The sequence below is a fragment of the Alosa sapidissima genome, chromosome 18 (assembly GCF_018492685.1).
Source record: "Alosa sapidissima isolate fAloSap1 chromosome 18, fAloSap1.pri, whole genome shotgun sequence".
NCBI lineage: Eukaryota > Metazoa > Chordata > Actinopteri > Clupeiformes > Clupeidae > Alosa > Alosa sapidissima.
This window is the reverse complement of record NC_055974.1, coordinates 17,803,012-17,818,129: the sequence shown is the minus strand read 5'-3', so window position 1 is coordinate 17,818,129 and position 15,118 is coordinate 17,803,012. Positions and strand designations below refer to the sequence as shown.

General features: G+C 40.2%; 1 protein-coding gene across 9 annotated transcripts; it reads right to left on the bottom strand.

The window, feature by feature from the left end:
- Positions 1-1,116: 1,116 nt before the first annotated feature.
- LOC121689460 (heterogeneous nuclear ribonucleoprotein C) lies at positions 1,117-14,691 on the bottom strand. Of its 9 annotated transcripts, none has more exons than XM_042069316.1 (11): positions 14,587-14,691; positions 12,667-12,698; positions 9,908-9,949; positions 8,315-8,580; positions 7,515-7,590; positions 7,278-7,295; positions 7,117-7,164; positions 3,562-3,719; positions 2,613-2,765; positions 2,075-2,199; positions 1,117-1,732 (listed from the first exon to the last, which is right to left on the bottom strand). In XM_042069316.1, the coding sequence occupies exons 3-11, from the start codon at positions 9,910-9,912 to the stop codon at positions 1,634-1,636; spliced, it is 948 nt and encodes a 315-aa protein (XP_041925250.1). In that variant the 5' UTR covers positions 9,913-9,949; positions 12,667-12,698; positions 14,587-14,691; the 3' UTR covers positions 1,117-1,633. The 9 variants fall into 9 exon arrangements, with proteins under 9 accessions (XP_041925250.1, XP_041925252.1, XP_041925255.1 ...); XM_042069318.1 differs by having other exon boundaries at positions 2,619-2,765; XM_042069321.1 differs by having other exon boundaries at positions 2,613-2,732.
- Between the last annotated feature and the right edge of the window lie 427 nt (positions 14,692-15,118).

Here is a 15,118-nt window from a genome sequence, read left to right as displayed (position 1 = left end):
GAGAGATGGAAAGAACATAGGAGGAGGAGGGAGAGATGAAGAGAGGAAAAATGTAGTGAGAGCTGGAGACTGCCCAGAATTATCTTTTTTTTTTTCTCTTTTTCTAGAACCAGTTTTTCAAGTCTTTTTAATGCACTGCACTGAGTTTTGCTCGAGGGTAAAAAGCACTTCAGGGATCTTAAAGGTACCATGTGTAAGAATTGAAATAAAAATATCCAAAAAATAAGCTACACGCATCAAAAGAATGAGAAGAAATAAGGGCGATGATGTCATTGAAAAAATGACAAGGTATAGTGCTGCAGAGATATCAACCTGAATTAGCATGCTAAATTACTAGCCACAGCCCGACAGGTGTCATAATACCAGTTTCGGCCATGGGAGGCGGTATGCGGGCAACATAACCGCCAGCCAAACTGCAATACACGTGTCTCGGTTGTTACTCTGGGGTAGACCAACTCACTTTCTGGAGGTATACTGCCCCATCTTTTATGGAATGGAATTGATTTTTTTGACAGACATTACACATGGCACCTTTAAAGTGGTAGTCAGAGAAACATAATCAAAAGGTCCTGAAGCAAAATTTCACTGCATGTGAAATAACTGTAAACATGTCAACATTTTCATTTGTTTTTTTTTTTTAATATTTAAATTCAACATACAATCCCAAGAACAACGGAGACAAACCATGATAATAAAACTGAAACAAACACAGCACTGTCAATGCCACTAGCTTTTTCACTCCTCTCAGAAGTTGCATCAGTGTCACCATACCATGCAAGCACAAGACATAATCTGTAGTTAGGAGCTTTTTAGTCATTTACATTTCATTTGTAAATGTCTCATTTCAAATTTCACAGATATTTACTCCTCGGTAATCCAAACCTAATCACACACCTTCATTCACCCTCTCTCTCACCCACACACACACACACACAACCTTCACTTCACTAACCATGATCAGAATGTTCACAGGTGACATCCAAGCTCACACTGCCCCCTAAAGGGGCCCAAGCGAATGTGCAACATAATTTCTCTGAACACAGTAAACGTGAAAATAATAATAAAAAAAAATCCTCTTCGCATTAGCTCTTCCAGCACAACCAGAACTTCACCTAAAACACTCCTGAGTCCAGACATAATTTCACTGAGCATGTTAGAGTGCTAGCATCAACAAACAAACAGATAAACAAACAAATAAAAGCCTTCAAAAAGAGAGACTGAACCAATGGGATACAGACAAACGAATAAGTGGAACGCAGACTGAAGTGTCTTCTGTGTGTCTCTGTGTGACTTGTGTGACTTTTGTGTGTGTGTGTATTTACACTGTTCCCTTCCAAAAAGTACACCGCCTTCTGGAGCCACCTTCCAACAGACATATCAGTGTTTAGCAGCAAATAAAAAAGATCTGCGGTCGGACCCACTGAATGCAGACCACGAGCATGAGAGTAAACAGTTATGTTGTCTGCTTGGTTTTGAAGGTTGATTCATGTTGGTGTTCATGCCTTGGTTTTTGTATGTCGTATCTCAGCCCTATGCATTGGGCAATATGTGTAAATGTGTGTATTGGTGTATGTACTGTAGGTGTTTAAATGTCTAAGTGTGTGTGTGTGTGTTTGTTTGTTTGTTTGTTTGTTTAAGAGTGTTCTCCACTGGCACTGTCTCCATCATCTTCTCCTTCCTCCTGCTCCCCCTCCTCCTCTTCCTCATCTTCCTCTCTCCCCCGACTCTTGATCTAAAAGAAAGGAGAAAGGTGCTTTAGTATACAGGCAGTTACACACAGAGTTCACAGTGAACCAGGGGAAAAATGGCAGTGATGCCATTGCACGTCAGATTCTGTGCTCAACCTTTATGTAAGTTTATGGCATTGCATTGGTTTTGGCCACCATAACCAAAGCAAAGAGAAACATACTTGACATATTTAGAGCAAGAGAGCTCCTTCTCCTTCACTCCTAATGCTAATTTCCACTCCAACTCTTCCTCCCTCTGCTTCACCCTTGTGGCTGCAGACTAAACACTCTTCCACTACAGTTCCTCTCTCTCTCTACAGTTTTCTCTCTCCTCCACCTGATCTCACCTCCTCCTCCTCCAGAAGGTCTCCCTCCTCCTCCTCGTAGTCATTCATCTCGGGACTCTCACGCTCCTTCTTCAGGGCCGAGTGCTGCAGGGACGAAGCCTCCTCCTGTTTGAGGTTCTTCCCCTCTGCAACATCGGGACACACTCAATTAGCATCTGTGTCTGTGTGTGTGTGTGTGTGTGTGTGTGTGTGTGTGTGTGTGTGTGTGTGTGTGTGTGTGTGTGTGTGTGTGTGTGTGTGTGTGTGTGTGTGTGTGTGTGTGCGTGCGTGCTTTCCTTTCTCAATGTTAAATACTAGGTTACTAGATTCTGTCACCAAACAAAAATTGTATTTTTTATCTGGTTTATCTTTTACTGTATGGGGCGGAAATTTCAAAATTATTGCATTGCAGGTGCACACACACTTAAATGATCTTATTTGGATCCAAAGGCAAATAGCAACTATACAGCAGAAGTTCCAAGTACTTTGGGGGAGGTGACAAGTTTAAAAGGCTTACAAACGAATCTGTCTATATCATTGTAAGAAGACACACACGCACCCTTACCTGACTTCTTGCTGTGGTCTCTCTCCATGCGCTCCAGGCTCTCCAGCAGGTAGTCCACCTTGTGCTTGATCTGGGTCAGTTCTTTCTTAATGGTCTGCAGGTCGTCCGCTCTCACTGTAGATGGAGAGACCTGTGAGGACGCTAACGCTAACAGCAACACAACAACAGACAATGGGAATTAGCACTTCCCGTTAGCATCAAAGTGCACTTATTGATTAAAGATTACTGATTATATCAAGGTGCATCAGAGTAGACAGAAGTCAATAAAGTGAATCAAATGTAAGTGGGGAAAATTACTTCACTTTCCTCATGGTGCAGTGTGTGTGTGTGTGTGTGTGTGTATGAGGGATGTCCATTTTGGCTATTTTTTGTCACGATAGTTGACACTCCTTAATCGACTATTCAATGCCAACTGATAAGAAAATGTAGGCCCATTTAGAACGGATAAGTGACCATCACATTAAAAAAAAAAAAGTGATTTACTTTTCCAAGTGCAAACAATTCACAACTTATGTAAATAATGAGCCAGAAATTGCCAGACTTCTTGCTTGTGCGATGAACAGAACTAACATTTAATCCTCCAGATAAATGTGCTTAAATGGCAGATCTGGCAGCCTTTATTTTGTGTAAGAAGGAACATATTTTAAAACTCAGGCCTATTAACAGCAACTGGGCATGCACACTTTCCAATATACAAGCACGTTAGTGTGCTGGAACGAAAAGCAGTTCCACTATTGGGTTTATTTAATCTAATGATCAACAACCAACATTTTGGTCTCCACCACATTCTGTGCATTTACCACACTGCAAACTTTAGTTTTTTAGCCGTTTAACTGATAGTATTAATCAGTTAAAACTCTTATTATCGGTTATCGGTGAACCGGTAAATTATGAACAGCCCTAGTGTGTATTTGTTGAGAGGTGAGATAAATATAGTGCATACTGGTCCGGGATGTGCGCTGGCTACTCTTGGAGAAGTTGCTCTTGGTGCGACGGCTGCCGCCCCCACTCAGGCTGACCCTGGGCCTCTTGGAGGGGATGACCGCCCGCGAGAGAGGGGGCGGGGGTGGCGGGGGCACACGGGATGGATATGAGTACATCCTAAAAATACACACACACACACAGACACACACACACACACACACACAATTTGCATGTGCATGTGGAGACAGACATATTATGAACAAATGTAATTTGTGTCAATACAGAGCACTGCTGATATACACTATACAAAAATATCTGCTTATGTTTTGTCCTGAAAATGCTTTTCACTTTGCCTTCATATTCATCTTTTAATTTCAGGGTATGCTTTACTATGAACAAAATCCAAAGTAGAACTAAAACGGCACAGTCTATTCATGTCTGCAAATTTTGCCCTTTGCAACTCAGTCTCTCCATTCAGAGGCCCCAACTTAAGATGAGAGCAGAGCACAAGCTTTGGACTGTGAGGAAAAATAGAGAGACAGAAAAAGAGAGAGATTATTTAATCTTTATATCATTTGGCCACCAACATCGAAAAAACGTCTTCCCCAGGGCTTAACCTCCTGGGTAGAGAGATAAAAATGTCTACTCTTTGCAGATGACCTGCTTATACGATCACCAACGGCAGAGGGACTGCAAGAAAGCCTTGGAGAGAGCATTTAGTATTTAATTTAGAATTTTGCAAAAATATATTTATTTATTTATTAGGGAGATTCCCTCTCCTTCTCAATATCCACAAAAGAGCAGCAAAATTCTGGCATCACCTACAACACAGTGAACCAAGCAGATATCACCAGTCCCGATTTTGAGTTGTGTGTCCCGAGTCCCTGTCGGGACGCTAAAATGTCCCGGTTTACACCAATCACTATTAAAGTGTGGTCTTATTATAGCCTGATCATTAACTAAACCCATGTAGAAAGACTATAGCCTAAAGCGTCCAGCGTATGATTTCGATAATGTGTGTGCACGGGTGTGTCAGTCAATCGTAACAGGTTAATCTTTGCAGCCAACCTTACAGTGCATCTCTGTAAACATTATTGCAATGCCTCGTCATATATGCCTCATTTTAATGGTTAGGACAATGCAGAAGAGAAAGTCATCATTCTCAAAACAACCTATGGCTGTGAGTTTTGTTTTCATGCATGTCTGGATAACAGGTGAGGAATGTTTTGAAGACAGACTATTGTAAATCCTCAAATTATGGCTGGGATCTTTTATTTACTTAGGCTGTGCAAAGCACATAACCTTTATTTGGGGCAGGCTTGTATTTGAGGCAGGCCTTTATTTCTTACATGGTGTGTTTTATAGTGAGACATGCGTTTCGTTTGGAGTGGCATACCAGTAGGCTATCAAAAGCAGAAGATGTTTGGTTTGGTTTTGGATTTAATTTATGTTTGGACTGTTTGATTATATTGCTAAATGTTGGGACTGATCACTTGGCCACTGAAGTCTGTGGGGTATTTGATGGTTCACTATTAAGTTTCATGTAGTCGAAAGTGTTGGGATTTCCATCCACTTATTGAGAGACAAGGCATCCGCTTCCATTCATTCATGGAACGTGTGCTGTGCTGTAATGGAAACCTTATTGCGTATAGCCAAATAGGTCTACGATAGCCGAAATTGAGTTATTTTTTTAATTATGTATGATTTACTTTTTTATAAAATTCATAGGCTGGAATGCCTTGCAGCAACAATTGTGTTTAAATGTAGGCTACTGCTTCAGCCTCTGGCAAGCTCAGAAGGGGGTGGCAAGCAACTGGTAGCTTGAGAGCGACGTGTTGGGAGACCCGTGGTGTAGGACAACGACTTTTCATTGGCAACAATATTAAACCAACCAACAATATAAAATATTAAGAAGAGCTCTTTTATGAGTTAAATCGAAACAATGTAGGCAATCATTACCGGCCTTTACTTGTCCGAATCTGAGGCCCAGCTATAAATAGAATCCTGGCCATAATTTGAGGATTTGTTTCAGGCATAGTGCAAGCACTAATTCAGACATAGTACAAGCACTTATCTCTGACTGAAAGTGCACATAACTTGTGCATTTACATAACAATATTTTATACATTTTCCCGCGTATGACACCCCCAAATCCACCGAAAAAATGTCTGACTTGTCGAGCCAAGCTCACGATCTCATTCCACAAGCCTAGAGCACTCTCTCGCGGCTGTAAATTTCATTTCAGTTTCATGTAGGGTTCATGTCAGTTAATAGGAATTAACATTTAAAAACATTTTCAATTATATATATTTTCATATATAAGTCGCAGCTGACTATAAGTCCAGCCAAACTATGAAAAAAAGTGTGATTTATAGTCCGGAAAATACAGTAAGTAAATTCAATGTGTATAAATGTTGAATCTGATTACAACTTGGCACCATATTTAACTCAAATTCAAAATTATAAGTATAAAAAGCTATTGACAAGGTACAGGCTCAGCGACCATAGCCTCGCCATAGAAAAGGGGCGGTACAGGCAAACCTGGCTGGCCCCTGAAAAAAGGGTGTGTGCTCACTGTGGTAATGTATTAGAAAATGAGCAGCATTTTCTTACTGAATGCAAAAGATACAAGATTATAAGGGAAGAATATTTTATTAAAATCTGAGATATCTCCCCCGAATTTCTTACAACAAATAAGGAACAAAAACTATCATTCCTCCTGGGGGGAAGTGGACAATTGTGTCAACCTAGCTGCTGAGTAAATTCAATCCTGCAACATCCTGAGAGAACAGCCCATGTTCCATGATCAATAACATAATAATTCATAGGTGTTTTTTTCTGTGTCGTTTCTCTTTTTTCTGTTACTTTAATCAGCCAATAATTGTTATTATTATTATTATTGTATTGAATGCTTTGGCAATACTGTAAAATACATTCATGCTAATAAAGCTTGTTGAATTGAATTGAGAGAGAGAGAGAGATAGATAGAGATAGAGATAGATAGATAGATAGATCCAAACAGAGGCAGCTGGCGCACTCATGAAAAATGTTTCCCCCTCTGACGCGCGACGTGTTGTAGTAAAAGGTTATTCGAAGAGTTAACTCATCTATTACTACTTTATTTCCTAGTTCTGGATGGGTGAAGCTCATTGTGCTGCTGTTATTGGAAGAGCTAATAAGTCAAATTTACACTTGGTGTTATGAGTCTGTAAAATACTGTTTTTATGGAGGTGACGAATGAAATATTGCATTCATATTTTTTCTTCTTCTTTTTTCCCCCTTTTTCCATTGTGGTGTCTCGAAGTTGCCACTACATTAAATAGATTAAGTACATTAAATGTTCACACTACAATGCAATCTTTAACCTGTGAACTAAAGATGACCTTTTACCATTTTTGGGAATCACTGATGCATTTGCAGTTTCAGTTCATCAATTCAAACCTTTAAATCTTAGTTCTATTAGTCTAGTAGGCAACACAATCACTGGACATGAATTTTCTTGTCGAACAGTCAACTGCTACTGTACTGCTACAGTCAACTGCTACTGTACTGCTACTGTAACAGCTGTGCTCACCTGTCGTAGTAGTCCCTCTGGAAGTCATAGTCAAGATCAAAGGAGGAACTGAAAGGAGAAACAAAAAAAGCAGAGATCAAAGACAATGTCTTCATCTCTTTGTCAGTGAAATAATGTCAACTTAAGAACAGAATACAGAAAGTAATTAAATAGGCCCAAACCTCTGCCCTGCCTCTAGACTGAACAACATAAAGAAAAAGAATAACAGAATGATTTAGACTCAGGAGAGTCTCATTGAAGACATGCTAATTTGTCAAGAAGAAACATTACAAAAAGGAACACATAGATCAATGTGCTCCCTTTAAGCCACAGACAAAACCAATTTAACTTAATCCCTTTGAGAAACTCTAGAGGAAGGAAAAACTCACACACTGCTATTGAAAAAGATTGAAGCCTACCTGTACATGTCCCCTGCTGAGCGCTTGATGGTCTTTGACGACCGATGGGGTTTTGGCTCACCTGCCAGATTAATATCTGTGGGACACCGCAGGAGACTTTTCAGATTTGAATTTAGACAATTCAGCTTGAGCTCAAAACCTGATGATGTGACAACCAAACCCTCAGCCAAAATAAGATAAGACATTAAGAAGCAAGCACTATAGTGGATGTGGTACCTCCTCTTCATCACCTCCTCTTGAGCAATGGTAACTTTTAAGTGTATATTCTTAGGAGTTGAGTAAACAGCTGCATTTAAAACTTTAGTTTAAAAGATTGCTGCGCTTCTGAAACAATATTGATAATGCACCAATTTAAGTTTAATTTCACTGCCAATTACGCCCCTCTTGGAAGTAGAAAGTCAGTGAATTCTTTCCAGACCCACACTCAATATCAATTGAGAAGGGTCTGGTGTCTACAAGGCTATGACAAAGCGGGTACCGAGGTACAAAATAGTATTACAAGAGAGATGGTTAGTCTTTGGCCGGTTTTCAAGCTAACTTGAGTAAATATCCTGACAGAGCACAGGCATTTTTGACATTCTGACATGATTATCTCATCCGACTCAATCTTATTTGGTAGGTCTTTTTTGAATGTTTTAAACAAAAATAAAATTTCTCATGACCTCTTAAATAGATTTGTTGAGCTCAATTAGTATTTTTCAACATCAAATTGATAGCCTTTAAGAACGCAGTGCCATGTTACGGTTGATAGTAAAAATATTGAATTCAAAAAACTGTGTCGGGAGCGCAGTGTTCCTCACCCAGAACCTGTCCAACGATCATGCGGCCGTCCTCGGAGGCCACAGCAGTCCTGGCATTGCGCTCGTTGGCATACTGCACGAAGGCATAGCCCTTGTGCACGGAGCAGCCCACTATCTTGCCGTACTTGGCGAAGATGGCCTCCACGTCGGCCTTGGTCACTAGCATGGTGTTGAGGTTGCCAATGAAGACCCGAGAGTTGAGCGAGCGTGGGTCCGTTTTGTTGGTCACGTTGCTGGCCATCAGGCTGCTGCTGGTTGGGGAGAGACTGAAGAAAAGAGAGGGATGGAGAGAAAGAGAGAAATAGAAGAGGGAGTGATAGAGAAATACACAGAAAGGAGTAAAAAAGCAATGAAACAAAGAGCAAGGGAGAGAAGGGAAAGGAAGAGAGAAAGATGGACAGAGAAGAGTTGAAATGCAATAAACGAGAGAGAAAGAGAGATTGAAAAGGAGAGGATTGAGAGAATAGAACAGAAACAGAAAGAAAGAGTTCAAAAAAAGAGAAGGAAATGAGAACCGGAGAGGTAGGAAGGGTTTAAAAAGAAAGACGGATAGTATAGGGGGGCAAGCACAGCGTGGTAAGGTAAGGAAAGGTGGGGTGCAAAGCAAAAGACAAGAAAAACAAGGAGAGCAAGATTAAATGAAAACAAATAAAATATTAAAATGCCAAAACACAGAGAGAGAGAAAAGAGAGAGAACGAGAGTGTGTGAGTGGAGGGCGAGTTACCAGGCCACCAGTAAGTGTACCACAGACAGGGGGCGCTATTCAACACAGACAACTAATAGAGTAAAATGATGTCCTAACGCTGAGATGCAGTAAGTAAAATGTTTGTGTTTGTGTTTGTATGGGCATGAGAGATAAACCAGAAAGCACCCACTGGTGAAGGTCAGTCATTGTCTTTCAGTGTTCATCTCTTTGGTTATAACTATATACTGTGTATGTTTGCATATTTGCACACTGCATCAACCTGGGATCTGTGTGATCTATTTGTCACATTCAACACTCGACACGCTAGACACAAGAGACATAAACCCATTTTCCCTACACCATGACATCATGTAGAGAACATTATGGAAATCTGAAAACCTTACCATGACTCAGCATGCTTAATTAAGTCAAGTTCAAGGTGTTATGATAAACAGAACCGGAAACAACCGATGCATAAAGCAAGCTTATGCTATGAACATACAAAATGAAAGTTGTACAAAAAGTCCATCCAGTCAAGACAGCCCATCAGAAGTGAGAATCTCTTTCTCTAGAATAATTTTGCATTCTGCTCAGTGACAGTGGAGCCATTCGGATGTAGTGTATTGTGAGTGTACATTCACTTTATTTCATTCAAAGGCAACTGTGCTGATTGAGTCCTGACTTGTCAGTAACCATGAAGGGTGTGTTTTCCATTTTTCCCCCCTTGTGCTTTTTGCTGTGGCATGCATATTTTGCCAGAGAGTGTGACCGAAGAGCAGTAGTCTTGTTGGTATGTGTATAAGTTAATCTAGTGTAATGACATTTTTTTCAGTGGTCAGTGCAGTACAGTGGTATTCAGGCCCTGGGAGGGATAGTATACTTTTGGGTGTAAATAGCCAGCACTCACTCCATAGTGTGATTCTGCGGGGTCGTCTGCCTGTCACTGACTCTGTAGGAGAGAAGAGGGTCGTTATTGGGCACCGATGAGATGCAGCTCAACAGTGCATCATGGGTAATTGGTTGGTATGAAGGGGAAGGGGGGGGGGGGGGGGGGGAGTGGGTGGGTTGAAGGGGCTCTCAGCCGTCTAAGCTGGGATAAGGACATGTAAAAATAACCTGACAAGTATCACAGTTGGAATACCAAGAATGCTTCACCAAAATTTGTTGTGCTTAATACTGCCTTCATGTGGAGATAGGAGGCAGTACAGATAATTGTCCAGACCAACGTTGTCCATTCTCCTTCTTTTGCCTTTATTCTTATCAGTTTTCATAAAATATCATGCCTTCGCAGCACTCAATACTGTACTAAGGAAGGTATTTGTAATGGATAGATAGATATGTCCGCATGAAAGTCATAAAACATAAGAAGCAAAGTGGGATCGCACAGTCTCCATGGTGACCAGTAGAGTGCACCAAAGGACTAGCAGATGTACTAAGGCCTCAGCACTAGATGCCCACTTCTGTTTTTTTCCCTTTAGGAAAACATAACATTTAGGTGTGCTAGTCACCTTACAAATTCTATTTAATTAGAAGACTATGTGCTGACCCCATATAATGACTGAAATAGGCGTGTGGTGTACTTTCATGAATATGAAATGTGGATAATCAGTTTTGAGAAGAGGGTTGAGTGTTGTAGTTTCAGATAAATTTGTGAAGCTCATGTTTGGAGTAACCTTTAGCCTTCATCAGATGGGCTTGTATGAAAGTGAGTAACACAGTTGATGGCAAAAATGTCAAATAATAAAACTACCATCAGTCAGCTACAACATAGGTGAAACTGGAATGTTTCAGAAGGGATTAATTCTCTATGCCTGGGGGTGTGATCACAGTCAGTCTAGATTTAGAGCACCAATGGGATTATGTGTGTGTGAGTGAGAGTATGTGAGCGAGAGAGAGAGAGAGAGAGAGAGAGAGAGAGAGAGAGAGAGAGAGAGAGAGAGAGAGAGAGAGAGAGAGAGAGAGAGAGAGAGTGTGAGTGAGTGAGTGAGTGAGTGAGTGTGTGTGTGTGCATACGTATTTGTTCAACTTTATGGGAGTGTGAAGTAAGCCCATCCAATTCTTACCTGTGCTTAGTGGACATAGATTAGTGAGATCAGTTTGTTTGGGCAAAATGTTTTGGGAATTTGAATTATTACATTTTATTTTATGATTTTTGATTTCATTCCAACTCAATAAAATACAAGCAGCAATTATTATAAGGCCCCCATCTTAAGAACACTTAAAACTCTCCTCAGCATAAAAGAGAAAATGACTGGACACCTTAACAGTGAAATTATTGTGACTGTGGCAAAGGCTTTCTAATGAGACACAGCAAAGAATCGTCCATAGAAATGCATGGGGTTAGTTTGTAATGCAAGTAACCAACCAAGTAGTCCTGTAATGTAAGTAACCAACCAACTGCATTGTTTTTCTTTTAAGACTTATTTTAGCTGGGAGGGGGGTGTATTTCTATCATTCAACTCAGATTTAAACACAGATTCACCCGATGTACTATCTATGTCAATAGGGTGATTCGACTTGATGTAGCCGCCTTAAGATGACCGCATAATGTGATTATTTCTGAGATTCCGATACGTTTTCAAACCGGAATTGTGCAAAAGTCATGGTTGAAAACGTATCAGAATCTTAGAAATAATCACGTTATGCCGTCACCTTAAGATGGCTGCAGGCGGCTACATCAAGTCGAATTCCCCTAATATTACCTCCATCACGTATGCCTCCCTATTCATTTAAATAGGAAAATAGCTGCCCGAAGCATGTTACCAAGATGGCCACCAAGTTTTGTTTTGTTTCTGTGTGGGGTGGGACTATGACTGTGGTTAAGAACAACATAGAATGGGGGAAGACTAAAGTAACAAAATAGCCTCTGAGCTCTGTGACCTGAGTTAAGGACATTAAAAAGTTTTAACTGCAAATAAACCAGGCTAATGGATCATATGCACAGAACACTCTTAAGACAGCTCATTTATTTCTGGTGAAGCCAGGTGTATTGTAGCCACCACTATTGTAACAATGTAGAAGCATAAATGTGAGTGTTACATTTTTATTATTAGGCAGACAAGATATTCAGTGTCAAAGTGAACTGTAAGCTGCAGCCTTCTGTGCATTAGGTCCATTGGTAACAAAAAGGGCCTATTCTTCTTAGCAAGACTATAATTTGACTTGGTTATTATTGTTATTGCATTTAAATACAAATCATGGTCTGGTTGGATAGGGATGTTCTCAAACACTTGCTTGACTGGTTTTCTGGGTCACTTTTCTTGTTCAGTGGTTGAAATAAAAAAAAATTCCACTAAATGCAGACTAATCCCTTAAGTGGTCTGTTTTTAATCATAGGCCAGCAGCGATTACAGGAACTTCTGAAGTTTAAAGATTGACAGTTTACATTTGACAAGGCAAGTGAAAAATACTGAAATCCACAACACAAATTCCTCATTTCTTGCTTTCCAGTCTATTGGAATAAAATAAAATCATCAACTTGAACTACAGCTTCAAGCACACAACTCGGGCTAAGACCATCTCAAGCCATCTTGTGTAACAAGCCAAAAGTCTAATGCTAGTTAGAGGGATTTTGCTACTAATCCAGACTAGGAAGTGATTTCAAAAGAAGGAGATGATATAAGTCAATGGGGGGGGGGAGGGTGACAAAAAATTTCACAAACTTACAGTGTCGCGGCTCAAAATAGCTGCCTCAAAAACTACAAAAGGGGGAGGAAAAACAAGTATTAGAATATTGCCATCAAGAAGTGGAGTTTGTGTCAGGATGTTTATTTTTGCAAGGCAGGCAGCCAGACACAAACAGTGCTTGGCAAGGGTGTCATCGTAGGACAAGCTAATGTCACTTGCTTTGCGGCTTAGTGAGAGATCACTTTTCTTCTTGGTAACATGCTTTGAAAAGTCTCCCTTTATATTGTTTTCATGTTTCATGCATGTTTGGGCTGACATCATATCATTTTTGGGAGACTGCATGAGATTGTTACCACAACTGAGTTGCAGACAGCACATGTGTAGCTTCACATGCCCAAGCCTAATGCATAACTGTGCAGAATGATTAGCCAAGATTAGGCTAGCCTACTACAAAGGTTCTTAGAGAGCAGTTCAGTTACCTTTGGTCAAAACAGTTGTTTTAATGTTATGAGATGAAATAACAGGCTACATCCCTTAAAAAGCCAATTGCATCAACAATAGTTATCGGCACCGAGGAAACAAATAGGCCTGCGCTTGCTAGTCTGGTCATGAAATCCTGAAGTTAAACTGATATTTTTGAACGCTTTTTGAACAGAAACAGGCCTAACCTGAAGTTAACATGGATAACATGGTCAGTCTAAGGTCACCTTGATTCTGAGCTTCACAAGTTTTGGTTGTTGTGTTGTAACAATATGCATGTCTGAATATGGCCTAGGCTACCTTGTGATCAGGTAATCCAGTCATTCTGTGTTTCCCATTTCCAAGTTTGTTTTAAAGCAACTGTAAGCCTTAGCTTTAGGCTAGAGTTTGTGAGCATTAACACAATACAATGCACCTCTATGTTGGGGCTAGTGACTTAATGCATGAGTTGAAGTTTGGGACAATCAAGGATGGTAAAGATTTCCACACCTAAATCTCCATTTCCATACCTGAACGAGGTACGAGATACCTTTCCAGTCTGGCTGATATGCTTATCATTTAGGTTTATTGCCTTGTTAGTAGGCCTACCCCTTACAAGAGAGAGCAACTTAAGGTCTTTAGGCCTGCTGGTTGCCTTTACTGGCCAGGTCGTTCTAGAACTTGAAAGACAAACAGTTCCACTGTAGCTCATATTAATATTGGACACAATTTGCAGCGTTCATTGTTTTTTTCTTTTAATGCACGCATACAAATCACCCAACATAGATTACACATTACACCCAAAGTGCAGCTTGCAACATCATTTTTATGTCCCAGAATACTCCAAACATGGCTATCGTAAAATGACAGCGATTCCGAGTCCGTTTAAAAATATGAAAGGAAAAGGCCATCTTTTAATCATTTCAAAAATCCTCCCTTCAAAATTACGTCATCTGACCAAATCCTACTGGAAGCCTGCAGAACTTATCAATGAACCACAAAAACAAAAATACCAGGAAAAAATAACTGCAATAGTCAGTAAATACCTATTCAGTCAACTTCCTGCAGAATATCACGTAGCCTACAAGAGAAAATACCGAGTAAAAAACGTTTCTATGTTAAGTCCCGATAAGGAGAAAAATGCAGACCCCCTTGTCGTTTCGCACACTCACTCATTCCGTTCTGATCAAAACCGATCTTCCACATTAATAACAAAAATCTGCTTCGAACACACAAACCACATGTTCTATGGGCACACGGGGGAAAAAGCAGAAAAAAATTCATTGAAAAACAAACAAAAAGGTTGTTGTCCAACAAAGCCAACCGTCACGAGAAGACTGCAACTGCAGCATCACAAAATGTACGCCACTAAGCCAACACAGACTCAATGTACCAGCCAGAAAAATGCATTAAAAATAAAATCAAAAATGCTCCAAAGATAGTTCAGAGGCAGAAAAAAATAAAAAATGACAAAAAAATCTCTCGTATGAAAATACTCACCAGGAGCTTAAGACTAAAAATGATTAAAATTCGCCCTCGTAATACTTGGATGCCACAATCCGCACGGGTTTTTGTTCAGCTGTTACCTTCTCAGTTTATGAAATGGCGTCGGAAACCGCTCGAGACAAACGATTGCCACGCCTACCTTGACAGAGCCCATGTCTCATTGGCTACAAAAGAAATCTCCTGTTGTTTATTGGTCTTTTTAAACGCCACACATTGCAGTAGGGTAAATTTAAAGAAATAAGGGTTGGCTTTGTAATGTGGTTAAGAAAAGAAGGTCTACGTTTACAAGACTGTCAAGTTTGAATCCAACTTTCTAAATAGGCCTACATGTATTTGTTCGTTTAACGTATACATGTAGTTTCGACAGCTAATCTGTGACAGACACACGTGAACGTAGCATGACGTTAAATCATCAGCTTTGGGTAGGCTAAGTAAGCCTACATTTTATTCAAGCATGGATAAACAGGAGTAGCCTACCAAACTGACAAAAACACAGCAATATAGTCAGCTATGAGTGAACAAGTTG